The sequence below is a fragment of the Homarus americanus genome, unplaced genomic scaffold (genome assembly GCF_018991925.1).
Source record: "Homarus americanus isolate GMGI-L3 unplaced genomic scaffold, GMGI_Hamer_2.0 scaffold26351, whole genome shotgun sequence".
NCBI lineage: Eukaryota > Metazoa > Arthropoda > Malacostraca > Decapoda > Nephropidae > Homarus > Homarus americanus.
The window spans coordinates 4142011-4157978 of record NW_024724368.1 but is presented as its reverse complement, the minus strand read 5'-3'; the positions used below and the strand labels follow the sequence as shown (position 1 = coordinate 4157978).

At 41.6% G+C, this 15968-nt stretch overlaps 1 protein-coding gene across 1 annotated transcript; it reads left to right on the top strand.

Moving 5' to 3' along the window:
- LOC121864184 lies at positions 1-10800 on the top strand. The gene is made up of 4 exons (XM_042363190.1): positions 1-443; positions 6320-6508; positions 7455-7559; positions 10102-10800. Exons 1-4 carry the CDS (start codon positions 378-380, stop codon positions 10243-10245), a joined length of 504 nt encoding a protein of 167 aa, XP_042219124.1. The 5' UTR covers positions 1-377; the 3' UTR covers positions 10246-10800.
- Positions 10801-15968: the final 5168 nt, after the last annotated feature.

The following is a 15968-nucleotide window of genomic DNA, read 5'->3' as shown; positions in this document are numbered from 1 at the left end:
AGCTGGTCACTCACACGGAGGTACTGGTGGTAGGGTGTACGCCATCAACTGGTTAACTAGTGACTATAGACTCCTGTCGGCATATGAGAGGAAAAATACTTCGTAGATCCTGCGATGAACAGCGATCTGGAGAGTGAGAATGTAACGTGTCCAGCCTCCTATCACTGCCAGCTGAACATCGAGGCCTAACATTTAAACAACAAAGTAGTCTAAATTCTAAACCATAAATTCAATCAGTGCTTCATCATCTTGGGACAACTTTCATGTCAGCGTCGCTGGTCTATGGGTTTTTAAGTGGGTGTGGTGGTGTCAGAGTGGTGTTATTGTCCCAAGGGTGACAACACAGTGCTGGAGGAGTTTTAACATAAAGCAGAAGGATGGAAATCTACCGTCGAAGCCAGTTCGTTGTGTCACCGCCAGCTATCCTTAAAATTATTGAGATGGTAAGACAACACCTTCCCTCTGTGCGTGTGTGTGTGCGCGCTCTGTGTATGTGTTTATGTAAGAGATATAAGTTGTATACTTTAGGGAATATTAGAGGAATACTAATAAAGCTACCACAATATGAAAGAAAACATATATATTACGCCATCCAGTTTGGATACTGGGCAAAATAATTAGTCAAGGAAAAAAAAAGAAAATACATGAAAAATTAATGAAGAAATTTGGGAACGAAGAAACTCAAGAAATAAGAAGACAAAATAGACAGGATGGAGAAGAGTGGTACACTGCGAGATGGGCGACACAAAGGTGCTTCAACTTCGTAAACAGAATGTTGAGAAAGCCCTTACCTGGAAGCCGAAGACGAGACTCAGCCTATGCAAAGGCGGCGTCACACTAGTCTAGCACTTTTCTGTCAACTTCCTGATTTCAATCGTGGACGGTCGGTCGCATAACCCTTGGTGTATCCCCCCCCCCCCTTATACTGCACCGTGTTGGTGAAGCCATCTGAGGAAAAGGACCTCCAGACTCTCGCTATGTTTACTGTTTCTCTAACTTCACTGTACGAGAAAAGACTGAACTAGCGAAGGTGGTGAGTTGGTGACTCACGGATCAGCCAACACCGTCACTATTCAAACTACTTGATCCCCACAATAAAATATCCTAAGCTCAGACGGATGACTCAGGGTCATATAACTTTACCCAGAAGCACTATGCTCTTCCATTCAGATTAAGGTTACGCTAGGTTAGGTCAGGTTAAATGGGTCCATCCTAATAGATTTAACCTAATCAGTCATTATAATAAGGGCCCATTAGCCTCAGTCCTAATACTTAGTTTGAGGATTATTAGAACTGGGGCCCCTTTTTCGCGTACCCTTGATGTCTTGTTCCAAACACTCACTTGTCAGCACACCAGCTTGTCAACACGCCCACGTATCAGTCAACCCTTTTGTCAGCACATCCACTTGCACGAGGAGAGGGAGGACTGTACAGTAGGTTGCGCGGTAAATCAACCTCGTCTAATCTAACCTAACCATTAGAAGCGAACTCTAGTCCGAATAGTTAAAAGTAAGGATAGATTAGGAAAGGATAGGTTAGGTTTGGGCTCAATAACACTAGGGCCTATTTTATCAGATAGTATGGTAGAGAAATGGAAGTGTGGGGGAGGAGGAGTGGTGGTCTAGATCTAACTACACAGTCACCTGAAGGTTGAGGGTTCAAGAGACGGGTCCTCCTCCCTTTCCCTTGTTATCAAATATTGCACATCTTGGAGAATATTAATCACCCATATCTCTCGCCCATTTTTGAGACATTAACAGTGTATAAAAGAATTCTATATTTACTTATGCAGGATAATAGGATAATAATCGTTGTTTATATGAAGGAACACGTAGGATAAGTAAAACGGATAATGGGTGCTAGTTATTAGGGTAAGTGAACTATGAACGTAACAAAACATTCAACATTTTCTAGGCTCAGTGAATTAGTAATGTATAATGACAGATAACACAAGATAACCGAGAATGAGTTGAGACCCAAAAATTGTGTATCTCGAGATAACGTTGACACAGTCGACCATAAAACGATAGTTGAGTGTGCATGTGTAAACAAATCACGAGGCAAAGAGATAATTATGAGAGATTGTGACGTTCTTACTGAGTTGGCTGTGTGTGCACCTTCACGCTGCGCACACACATACACACACACACACTATCCCCCACCCCACACTCACCCACACAACCCCTCACATAACACTCCCACATCCACACACATCCTCCTTCACGTCTCGGGTTCTCAAAAGTTAGTTCAGTTTGTTACATTTTCCTGGTTGAAGTTATGTCGTGAAAAGACGTGATAACTGGTCATCATAGATATTAAGAATTTTGTTTTAATTTAATTGTAAACAGAGAAAAGGGCTCTTGAAGTGAGAGGAATATCAAGAAATCGGAGGATGACGAGGTGAAAAATTATAACTTAGATTGATATATATATAAAAAAATAATGGCTAGGTGTAACAAAGGCAAATTTAGGAGAGAAACAATTATTTCAACGCGTCATTAAATTGAAAACAAACATTACGGTTAAAAAAAATACGAAACATGAAATACGTGAAAATATTAGGTTATTGTTTTTTTTAATTATGGCCAGTTTAGTGCAAGGTTGGAGAAGACATTTCATGAATATTTTGTGGGTAAGGAAGGTGCGTAATGATCACATTCCTTCTATCTCAGATCCTTGGTCAGCCAACCAGCTCGAAATGGTGAGAGTGGCCAGGTGACTCAGGGAGGGTGGTGGGACAGTAACGGATTATCTGCCAGGATGTACAGATGGTGGTGTTGCGTCATTTGTCTTATGTAGGCAGTACCGGTGTTTATGATGGTGGTGGTGGTGGCGAGCCTATGGGCATTTTCAGGTACTAGGATGATGCGTCACGGTGACTTAGTGACGGGCGGCGGACGATAGTGGACGCACAACTATACCATTGGAAGGCCCCAACCACCAGCACCTTGATGATACATACAGGATATACTGCATAGAGCAGATGAGAATACATTTCCTAGAAAACACTTTCATATTTAAGGGCCATGGGGGAGGGGGAGCAGGTACCCAGGTCATTCCCCTACCCCGGGAGGCAACACCTTATTAAGGCCCAAATGATGGAGGTAGAGGCAAGGCAATGCCCTCCACACACAACAACTGGATATATAAGCCTGGCGCCTTTGTCCATTACTAAATTAAGTCAATTAAATTTAAAGATATCAGTCTGTTTCTTGGGGAGGGGGAGGAGAAAGGGAAAAGTGTCGTCAGATGGAATAATTTCTGTATTATCATCACAATCCCAGTTTCCATAATCCATCTGTTTAAGCTGGAACTGTACAACGAAAAGTACACACAAACTCCCCTGTAACAAGACGCGTACTTTTATCTCCAGTAGAGGATACAGGTCGCGTGGAGGCCCCTGGGAGACCTCAAGCCCTGCACGACGGAGGCCCCACAAGGGTATACTTATCTACCCCGTTGTCCCTCGTGTTTATTGGTTCTTGTATCATCCTGGTCCTTGTACCCACATTCTTATACAGTTTATGTATTGAATATGCATCACTCAAGCACCTCCTCCTCAATAGCTAATGATGAGTATTAAGTTGTGGGGTTTCGTGATATTCGTTCGCACTCAGGATGGGATGGAGAAAGAAAACTCACAATGTGCTCTCTGTATACATATTATATTGGATGTACTGTACAATGCAGCTTGGTGGCTGGTGCTAGGAGGAGGCAGCGTGGTTACAAGCGTGAGTAGGGAGAGCTGGTTGGTGAGGGTGCTCAGAGGAGGTGTTGCTTGCTGCGGCTGTAGCTAGAGGAAGGGCAGGTCACGGCCAGGTGAGGTCTTATATAGCGGGGTAGGGTACGATTCAGCGCCGCCAATTCAGCGCCGCCGTTTCAGCGCCGCCGTTTCAGCGCCAGCCCATTTCAGCGCCAGACTATTCAGCGCCGAGACCTTTCAGCGCCTGTGCGTTCCGTTCAACATCTCTGTGGGAAGCAATTGTTGTCTTCTCCCAGTTCCTCTCCGGTATGGACGACCAACCTAACCTAACCTAACCACGTTAATGAAAGACAGATAGCTTCTGAGTTGAACGGAACGCACAGGCGCTGAAAGGTCTCGGCGCTGAATAGTCTGGTGCTGAAATGGGCTGGCGCTGAAACGGCGGCGCTGAAACGGCGGCGCTGAATTGGCGGCGCTGAATTGGGCCATCCCCTATATAGCGGGGGTAGGCGTGGCTTGATTGTTGACCTCTGCTTTGTTCGGGGGCGCTGGTTACCTGACCTTGCCCACGAGGTGCAGGCTGGTGAATTCGCGGGAGGTCGGCTAGTCAGCGACACGGCGTTTGTAGGGGAGGAATCCACTACAGAGTTGCAGTAGGTCATGTGTCAACAGGTACACACGACACGCTGATGCCTGTGTGATAACCTGAATCTATAGCTAGGCCACACGAGGAGAACTCACTATTACAGAGTTTATTCAGAAACGTTTGTATAAATTAAAGAATCAGAAGGATCAGTCGGAAGAATCGGTACAAGATAATCAAATACTGTATACACTCGAGAGATTTTATCCACAAATATCGATATGACATCCAGAACCAAGTGTATATTAAGAAAATTAGTCCATTAAAGTATAACTCAGAGATATATATTGATTTCCATGTGAACGTATAATCATAGTACCTGTATTGATGCTTTAACCTATACAGTATATATTAAGAGAAACGAACAGGGGTCATATTCAGTGATTCAAAGTTGGTACAATAATGTGTGTGTGTAACGAAAACATTTAAGCGCCTCTGTAAGTCAACGTTGTAGTGGATTTCTCCCCTACAAACGCTGTTTGTCGCTGAGTAGCAGACACCGCGAATTCCCCAGTGTATGCCTCGTGGTCTGGGTCAACCAGCGCCGCCATACATCACGGAGGTCAACTACTAAGCCACGCCTACCCCCGCTATTTAAGACCTGACCTCGTGGTGACCTCTCTCTTCTTCCAGCTACAGCCGCAGCAAGCAACACCACCAACTCCGCCGCTGCCTGGCGGCCCTTGCTCCCGCCGGCGAGCATGGTGACCCACAAGCTGGTCCTCCTCTGAGCACCCTCACCAACCAGCTCTCTCTACATCACGCTTGTAACCACGCTGCCACTTCCCAGCACCAAGCTGCATTGTACATCCAATACAATATGTATACAGTGAGCACATTGTGAGTTTCCTTTCTCCATCCCATCCTGAGTGTGAACCCAAACATCCCATACCTCACAACGAAATCATTGTCATATCACCATGGAACCCCTGGCCTGACCCTCTTACCCAGATACGTATAAAAAATGAACTTAAAAACAGCTTAAATTTATCACACACAGTATCAATCCTAGGTAAGTCTTCTCAGAGATCCGTATCAAAAGATTTTTGTTTTTATTATCCTTATTATCACTATCAAATTCACCACCCAGGCTTAAGATGGCGCCAAGCTACTGAGTACCCCTTGTGCAGGAGCTTCGTTAGAGAAGATGTTGCCTGTTGCTGGCCTCCTGGTTGAATGAAAGCTGGACAGCGAGGAGCTTGCTGGGAGGAGGTGTTGCGTGTTCAGGAACCGAGAGCAGAATGAGAGCTGGTTGGTGAGGAAGCTCAGAGAAGGACAGCTGGTGGGTCGCCATGCTCGCTGGCGGAAGCGAGGACCGCCAGGCAGGCGGAGGAGAAGCGAGGGCCGCCAGGCAGGCGGAGGAGAAGCGAGGGCCGCCAGGCAGCGGCGGAGGAGGAGGTGTTGCTTGTTCAGGAAGAGAGGCCAGAATGAATCTCAATGGAGAGACAGAGTCAAGCGTGAGTCACGTTGGGAAAACCCGAGAAAGTCCCTGGTCTTTGGCTCCGTTGCTAGGATACTGCGGCATCTGGTGACGCCCCCCTCTGGGGCGCTAGTTTGGTTGCTAGGGAAGACGTCGCAGGTGGCCTGCAGCTACGCAGTTGTATGGGAGACGTCCACTACACCCTTTTGGGAAGAAGAACGGGAACTCATTGTATTTGTCAATCTTTTAAGAACTCCATTATGTATATACCCGAACCTATACTACAGTCTCTTCGTAATTACGACGTCATTCACATCTTTTACCTGTGTAGTATTGTTGAAGTGAGTTTGCTTTGTAATTCGCACGTCGACTCCGAACTATCGTATTTCTTGTCTAGACCCTGAGTTATCATAATCCTTAACACCCTGATCTATCGTATTCTTTAATTAGATTTTCAATTATTGTTATTCGGGATGTGTGTGTGTGTGTGTGTATGTGTATTTGGTACGAGATGAAACTATTGGTGGTGTTGATGGTACTTGTATTCCCACAGGTGGTGCTGGTGACGGGAATGGTGCTGTTTATGGTGAGCAACAAATGTGATAGCAACGCCAGCTACGTGACATTGTTCGTGTTGCCGTGTGGGGTGTGTGTGGCCCTCACCCTCGTCTCTTACATCACCGCCATGCTGGTGCTGGCCGGAGGCAGGAACCCCCTCACTACCCCTACCTGGGTCAAGGGCGTGAGTCTACCTTATCCTCGTTCTTTTTACTCTTACTATCTCTCCCTCCTTATATCTATTCAATCTTTCACTCCACTTCATTCCAACTTCTCCAATTCATTCCATCTATCTCTCCTTGAATCTGTTTCTCACTCCAATCTGTTTACAGTGGCAGATCATATGGGCCCCAGTCAAGCATCTATTAGGACTGGGTCTTAAGCATATTGGTTACGTTAGTTTGGATGGAGGGCCTATCAGTACTGGTGCCCATTGGACCAGTCTCCATAGGCCAGTGTTAGAACAATATTGCCTCATGTTCAGTGTGTGTAAATTTCAGCTTGGTTTTACAGTGTTGATGTTCATGTTCGCGCACACACACCACTTACTTTTTTCTTTTACTAACCCGGTACAGTTACAGGAGCTGCCATGCACAGGCCAACCGGTCTATTGCAGACTCATTTTCTTATGTTCTTATGTAATGCAAGTACAGGTACACACAGTAGTACAGGTACAGATTTTAATATGGATACGGTAAAAGTACTTGTATGAGGACAGGTACAAATAGAAGTAGAGGCACAATTACAGGTACTGTACAGTACAGTACTAGTTTAGACTTACCTCTGCCCTTCTGTCCTTTTTGATTTAGGTCAGTCTTGGTTATGTTAATTTTGAATTAGTTAAGTTTGATCAGGCTTGGTTAAGTTACTGTATGTTAGTCCTGGATTAGGTTAAGTTAGGTTAATCTTGCTTAGGGTTAAGTTATTCTTGATTTAGGTAAGTTAATTCTTACGGATGTATTTGGTTAAGATAGGTTAGTGTGGTCTTGGCTAGGTTTGGATAGAAAGGTCTTGTTTAAGGTTAGATTAGATTAGTCATAAGTTACTCTTGGTTAGGTAAGACATCGCCGAGAAAATGTTTTTGCGGTACCGTTTGCAGTAAATTTTAAACCACGATTAATTTGGTACAGGACGTGATCTTCAACGTGGCAGCCCTGGTGTTGATGGTGGTAGGGTCCATCATTACGCTTACCAACCAGGCCTGCTCCAATACCTCCATCACCGTGGCAGCCATTGTGAGTATTGCTTCTGCCATACACTCATGTCTGCCTAATACACTCACATCTTCCTCTCATACATCCAAGGAGCTTTAATACACGGAGGCGGCATGACGTTACCCTCCAAGCAGGACTGGTGAAACCAGTGGGAAGAGCTAGCAATCATATTGGTCGATGCAAAACAAAGCTTTTCAAACTCTATTCGAAACCACCTGGAGAAGCACAAGTTGATCAATGATTCCCAACATGGCTTCACAAGCGGGCGTTCATGTCTAACTAATCTATTAACATTCTTTTCATCAGTTTCCCAATCGGTGGACGAGGGGCACAATTATGATGTGGTATATCTCGACTTAAGCAAAGCCTTCGACAGAGTCCCCCACGAAAGACTAATTAGAAAGGTAGAAGCGCATGGCATCAAATGTAATATCCTTAAATGGATTAGGGCGTGGTTACGGGACAGGAAACAGCGAGTGAGCATAAACGGCACTAAATCGCATTGGAGCAACGTCACTAGTGGAGTTCCCCAAGGCTCAGTACTTGGACCATTATTATTTATTGTACCTGTATACATAAACGACATAGATATCGGCATAGACAGCAACATAAGTAAATTTGCTGATGACACTAAAATAGGATGTGTAATTAAATCTAACGAGGACTCTGCAAAACTACAGGAAGATCTAAACAAATTTTTCGAATGGTCGGAAAAATGGCAGATAAAATTCAGTGTGTACAAATGTAAAGAACTCAGTATAGGAGATGTAAACAGGGAAACCAGTTACCAGATGAACAACGATGCCATTGTGGAATCCGACTGCGAGAGAGATTTAGGAGTAATGATAAGTAGGAATCTTAAGCCAAGTAAACAATGTGTTTTTGCTCGTAACAATGCTAATAAAGTACTTGGGTTCATACAAAGGAGTGTTAGTTAAAAGACTAGCGAGGTCATCTTAAAATTATATCTAGCGCTTGTGAGACCTCACCTGGATTACGCAGTTCAGTTCTGGTCACCGTATTACAGAATGGATATAGAATCCTTGGAAAGAATCCAGAGGAGAATGACAAGACTAATCCCGGGTACAGAGTACAGAGACAGGTTAAAGCATCTTAATTTGCACTCTCGAGAGAGACGTAGAGTGAGGGGCGACATGATAGAGGTGTATAAATGGAAGTCAGGGTTAAACAAAGGGGACTTTACAAAGGTACTCAAACTATCCAACCATTAGCGAACTCGTAACAATGGTTTTAAATTAGACAAATTTAGATTTCGGCGTGAAATAGGTAAACACTGGTTTGGAAACAGAGTAGTGGATGAATGGAACAAGTTACCAAATATCATCTTTAACTCGAATACGATGGATAGCTTCAAACATAGGTTGGATGCTTGTATGAGCAATAGGGGTTGGGTATAAACGGGGGTGACCGGATAAAACCCCAGTCTCATATATAAAATAAAACACTTTTAAGCTTAGGTTAGGTTAGGTTAGGTTAGTGTCGACAAATGACAACCCCGTTGGGGTTTTGTCATGGAACCATAAACGGGACTGCCCAGTATGGGTCAATAGGCCCGCTGCAGTTTCCTCCATTCTTATGTTCTTATGTATCTTTTCTTATATTCGCAGCTCTATTTTGTAAAAACAACTATTAAATACTACTGTGGGTGCAATACATAATACAGTTTTAACTCTCGTGATATTTTGGAAAACTGGAAGACATGAAGCCAGTGCCTACACTAAACTGGCACTTCTGCATAATTTTTTATGGTTAACAAATATATTAGCAAAGCTTGGAGTACAGTTTGCCTATTCTGAGTAATTCAGTCAGGTCTTGACACTGAGGGTGTTATCACTTCTCACTGCCAAGCAGGACAGTGGTTCATACACAGTAGAAATCATATTTTATTTGCTGTTTAATCAGTGTGGGCCAGCAGCAAATTTTGGATAGACAGCAATAATGTCCTCAAGCACTCGTGATTCAATGTAGTAACTACATAGTTCATGATACAATAAGCCAGGTGACCTGAAGTCTTTGACAGTGTCATACTGTATTCAATAATATAATGTTCAAGTGTATGCTTTAAAGGTTTATCACAAAGTTTATGTGCTTAATATAACTGAATTACAACTTCAACACTTACCAATAGAATCTCTCGTCCCTCTGGGTACATCTACCGTACAGTATATGCTGAGCAGGATGGCACAATGGAGCACAATTTGGAAGCAGCACCACAATGTACAGGCATGTTTATTCAACAATGATGGCGACACCGACCGGGTGGTAGCTTCTTGGGTATTATTTCATGCCTCCTCTGGTTTATTAAATCTTCTTGCTCACATCTCACCTCCCTCATACACCTTTTTACCTCCCTTACACTCACACATTCCTCATGTTTGTTACCCTGATAGTGCATTCCTTTTATCATAACCAACTGCTCATTTTTAACTTCACAGCAGTTATTATACCACATAATCAGTTATTACATTCATAAATTCTGTTGGGGCCTTAGAAAAAATGCCTTCGATTTCTAATGAGCTGTGAGTATGTTTGTGCCCCACAGGCCATGGGGCTCATCAGCGCAATTTTGTTCGCTACTAGCGCTGCCACCACCTACCTCTTGCTGACGCGACACCATGAACAGGTGAAGGAATCGCAGCGGGAACAACTGGAGAACCGTCGTGTTACGCTCAGTGTCATTGCTTAGTTATCCTTCTGCCACAGTGACCTAATAATGTGATAGCGTAGCAGTTCAGCTGTCAGTGTAATAGTGTAGTGGTTCATCTAGCAGTGTAATAGTTCATCTGTCAGTGTAATAGTGTAGTGGTTCATCTAGCAGTGTAATAGTGTAGTGGTTCATCTGTCAGTGTAATAGTGTAGTAGTTCATTGTAACAGTACCATGATTTTAGAATAAATTAATTTTATTTTCGAGAAAATATGTATGAAAATTCAATTGAGAAACAGAGAGCTTGTCCAAATGTTCCCACTCAAACTGACCAATGACAGTGTGAGGGCCTTAAGCCTGAACCAATAGGGAGAACCTGTGAGGCATGATGTCATGAACATGTGGCTTCATATGTCACCAGGATTTAACATGACGAGGTAATACAGTATAAGTAAGCACACTTTAGGTTTCACGAAATGTATTGTGATTCATGTGACTTCATGTGACCCGTTTCACTAGCTAGGAGAATAGGTTTATTGTTTTGAAGTGTAATTGTCAATCTTAATATAGTTTTCAATAAAAACAGTAACCAATAAGAAGTGTATTTTTTTCTTCATCATATTCGCCACAAATTCATCCATCCCCTTATTGAGAAAAGTTGATTTATTTTAAGTGTCTTGGTGGTATAGTGATAAAGTGACCCATGAGTAATAACATAATTATCACCTGTGTCCCCTAGTGTCTTAGTTATCGCATGTTATCCCTATTCCCAGTTATCATGTTCCCCATCCATTCTCCCTCCATCTCCCCTTTGTGTCAGGGTGGCTGTCTGACAAACCGGCAACCCCCCCCCCCCCGTCTCTGTCTCTCTCACAAGTATAAAGAACAAAGAAAGGAGAATTAAGAAGAAAATAAAGGAAGAATAAACGTTTTATTCCAAATGGTGGCAGTGGCAGTAAGTCATCTGTCAGTGTAGTGGGGTCCCCCTGGCAGTGTAGTGGGGTCCCTCTGGCAGTGTGACAGTGTAGTGGGGTCCCCTGGTGGTGTGACAGTGCTGAAGCGTCATAGTGTGGGGTGTAACATATGGCTGGTCATTTGACTTTTTTCCTGACCCAGTTGGTCACCTGCTACCTGTGAGTATTCCATACTATTTATTATCAGTTTGCTTTATGGTTCCTATGGTGTTATTTGTGTTTTAAGGGTGCCTTCTGTAATCTGTTTGTTTATTACTACGTATGTACAACTCAAGTGTGAATGAATTGTGCAAATATAATAGCATGTTGACCATTACTACTAAATTAATGAAAAAAATTCTAAATGGACTATATTATTGCAGCTTTTTATTCATGGTCACGTTGGTGTGAACTTCTGCACTCCTAGCCTTGTATGTCAGCAGGCCAGCTAGGACACTGTCAGCCCTGGCAGTGTGACAGTGTAGTGGAGTCTGTCTGGCAGTGTGTCACTGTAGTGGAGTCCGTCTGGCAGTGTGTCACTGTAGTGGAGTCCGTCTGGCAGTATGATAGTGCAGTAGCCTGTCTGGCCAAGTGACCAGTGTAGTAACTTGTCTGTCAGTGTGACAGTGTAGTAGCTCATCTGTCAGTGTAATAACTTGTCTGTCAGTGTGACAGTGTAGTAGTTCATGTCAGTGTAGTAACTTGTCTGTCAGTGTGACAGTGTAGTAGCTCATCTGTCAGTGTAGTAACTGGTCTGTCAGTGTGACAGTGTAGTAGTTCATCTGTCAGTGTGAGTGTAGTAGTTCATCTGTCAGTGTGATAATGTTGTACAAAATTTCATGTCATAATAATCAAGTATACTGTAGTGAACATGAATTATTTTCCCTGATGTGCCATCCTGACAGTACACCTTATTGGATACTGCCATTCTTAGAAATATTTCCCTCAATGGTCATCCCTGAATTCTGATACACACTTTAAGAATAAAATACCAAATGATTTAATATAGAAAGATTTAATTAAAAGTTTTGCCTTATATCTACTTCCCACTTTAACAGAAAAGTTCCCATTAACATACCTGGGGAAGGGAGGTTGGCCCAGTATAGCAACCATAATGCCTCCTGGTACTATACCAAAAGCTTAGTATTTAGTGTGCGGAATCTGCACTGTCCCTAATGGGTTGCAAAGGCCAATGGGACTAACTCATTTTACTACAATGATGTAACCTTAATGTTTCTTGGCACTTCATGAACACAGTTTGTAAATTTCCATTTTGAAAATATAACCGTTATCCACATTTTTTTCTCCATTTGGCAGTTCTTAAGTAGAAAGTTTCCTAAATCCTATTCACTCCCAGTCATAAAATGCAGTAAGTTAATAACCTCCTGTTATAGACACTGAGAAAAACATGGGGTTCCATTATTCATTTTATCTATTGGCTACCATTTCCTCATGGATAATATGAGTGATCTGTTTCTTAAAACCTGTTATCCTACAGAGGGGAAGTTCCCAGTATCCTATGACCAACCGTGCTAATAAATTCAGGATTATAACTTATACAGTATAACACTGCTCCTCGACTTACAACGGGGTTAGGGACCCAAATCTAGGTCACAAGTCGAAAATGCTTAAATAATACATTGAAAATCTAAAATGGGGGTCTCTCTTTCTTCTCAGCACCACAAAACTCACTTTTAAGCTTGCCAGCCATTTTATAGTGAATTACAAACGAAAATTTTGCCAGTACAGTGCAATCACTTAACGTTGGGAATCGAAAATACGTAATTTGACAAAATTTTGGTACGACTGAGGCTTATGTCCGGATGGTCGTAGGTCGTGTGTGTGTATGTATATGTGTGTGTGTGTATGTGTATATATATATATCTTGATAAAATCACACGGGAAAATGGAAACAACGGAGTACCTTAGCTTTCGTCTTTATTCAAGACATCTTCAGAGGCAACTGGATTACATGGACAGAGAGAGGCTTAAATATACAGGGTGACCTAAAAACATGAGGTCAGGTCATAATGATGACATCCACTAATCCCCACACCAACACACACGTAGAGGAGCTTAAGAGAAGGGTGGTGACGTGACTAGTCAGGTCAGGTCAAAAATAAGGGACCCACAAAATAACTATTATACATCTAGATCAAAGGTTTTCAAAGCATTTTTAACCTTGGGCCACTGACAAATAAATTTATGTAACATATTATCAGTTTTGAACTGACCATCACTAAGGTTTATTGATTTTAATTCCTTAATCAAACTAGCTTCAACCAGAAGTCTTTCTGTGACACAAGATGATTTGAATACTTCTAAGCTTTTTTCCCAAGCAATGGGGTGATTATTATTCCTAACATGAACGAACAAGGCACTGCTTTCAGATGCAGTTCTGATATTATACTTATGTTGTTTGATTCTGAGCTGCAGTGTTTTTCCTGTCTGACCTACATAATTACAATTACATTTGCTACATGGAATACAATAAACACTTCCATTTACATTCAAACTTGGGCTATTCCTTATTAACATATTGGTAATGGTTGAGTCATACTTGAAAACAACATTAATATTTAGAAGCTTGAGGGACCGAACTAACGGGACAAATTCAATACGATAGGGCAGAGTCAAAATATTCTTAAGTGTAGGAACTTGTCTGGTTTGAGAGGAATGAAAGGATTTTTTAGCCCTTTTAAAACATTGATCAACAAACACTGAAGGGTACCCAAGTTTCTGTGCAATAGAACGAATGTGTTTCAATTCATGTAGGTCAGACAGGTAAAACACTGCAGCTCAGAATCAAACAACATAAGTATAATATCAGAACTGCATCTGAAAGCAGTGCCTTGTTCGTTCATGTTAGGAATAATAATCACCCCATTGCTTGGGAAAACAGCTTAGAAGTATTCAAATCATCTTGTGTCACAGAAAGACTTCTGGTTGAAGCTAGTTTGATTAAGGAATTAAAATCAATAAACCTTAGTGATGGTCAGTTCAAAACTGATAATATGTTACATAAATTTATTTGTCAGTGGCCCAAGGTTAAAAATGCTTTGAAAACCTTTGATCTTGATGTATGATAGTTATTTTGTGGGTCCCTTTTTTCTGACCTGACCTGTCTAGTCACGTCATCACCCTTCTCTTAAGCTCCTCTACGTGTATGTTGGTGTGGGGATTAGTGGATGTCATCATTATGACCTGACCTCATGTTTTTAGGTCACCCTGTATATTTAAGCCTCTCTCTGTCCATGTAATCCAGTTGCCTCTGAAGATGTCTTGAATAAAGACGAAAGCTAAGGTACTCCGTTGTTTTCATTTTCCCGTGTGATTTTATCAAGATATATATATATATATATATATATATATATATATATATATATGTATATAATGTTGTGTTTCTTACTGAATGCTTCTTGATATTTTATTCTAGATCTTCTGATATCAATTAGTTTGATATTTTAGAGGAATTTTAAGATTAGTCAAACCTCTTCTCTCCACAAATCAGTAGAGTGATTTGCCACTTTAATTATTTTCTTTAATTGTATTTATCTACAAGAATACAGGTACTGAATATTTTTTTTAAAATAATGTCTGAACCTTTTTCTACTAATTCACAATACACTACTGCATTATGAAGACTATCACATCTGAATTTATGCTGGTATCTTGAGACATCACTTGAGAAGTTTCTAAAAAGAAGAAAAAAAATGGTAAGAAATTGATTACAAATTGTCCTAAAACACAGGAAAAAGCTTTAATTTTTCAAAAACAAATATTTTCACCAATTTTCTCTTAACTTGTGTGTATGGTATAATATACTCTGCTCTGTGATAACAATAAAGAACTGATGCACTATTAACACCTGAAAATTCATCACTTGGGGTACTGCCTGTTTGACCATAGCAATGGCATTACAGATAACAAACAAGCATTAGGTATGACTGAGCAATACATTTACTTCCTTTTATGACAGTCTAAATCTGAAGAGGAGGAGAGCCAAGGGAGAGAAGTGACACTTAGGACCTGACAAGAGAGACAAGAAACTGTGCAGTATGGAGAGCAGCCATCAGATAGCCCATGTAAATGTGGGGCCATAAAACAATGACTATGAATAATAGCACTGTGACAGGCGTCGAGTTAAAAAAACACCAGAATGGACTATGGTAAAATTCAGGAGTATCATATCATGAAAAGTTTCTTGTGGTATTTTGTAGAATCCCCACTGGATCAATCAATAACTCAGCGCAGTGAATATCTAGTGTGGTTCATAGGTAAGAAAAGAACACCACTGCCATAATGAAAAAGGCAGACACAGTGCAAGAAGGGAGAGTAAAAATCTGGCTAGTTAAGAGGACAAAGACGATTACAGCTGTTGTAATATTCCACACTTCTGAGTACAGGGTGTACATTACCAACGATGGTCTTGAAAACTGCCCCCAGACTCGAGCTATATATAGTTGATAAAAAACCTAATGGGGCAAGTACAGTAACATTCTATAATACCAAAGTCAGTTATCTATCAATATATAGAAACTACAACAGCCATCATATGCAGTAACAGGAAAGGAAATATACATAGGTACCCCCCTTCATTGCACATTTAACCCCTTGATCATAGGAACACCCTTTTAAATATTTTATTTGACTAATGCCAGACAATTTTATTCAGCTCGGAGGGGGACCCGTACACAAGGGGTTAGAGATGTAAAGTGCCAGGTGAAAACTCTACAACCTACCATGAATAACACAGTTGACCTGATAAATGTGTACAGGAAAATTTCATTTCAAGGTTCATAAAAATCATA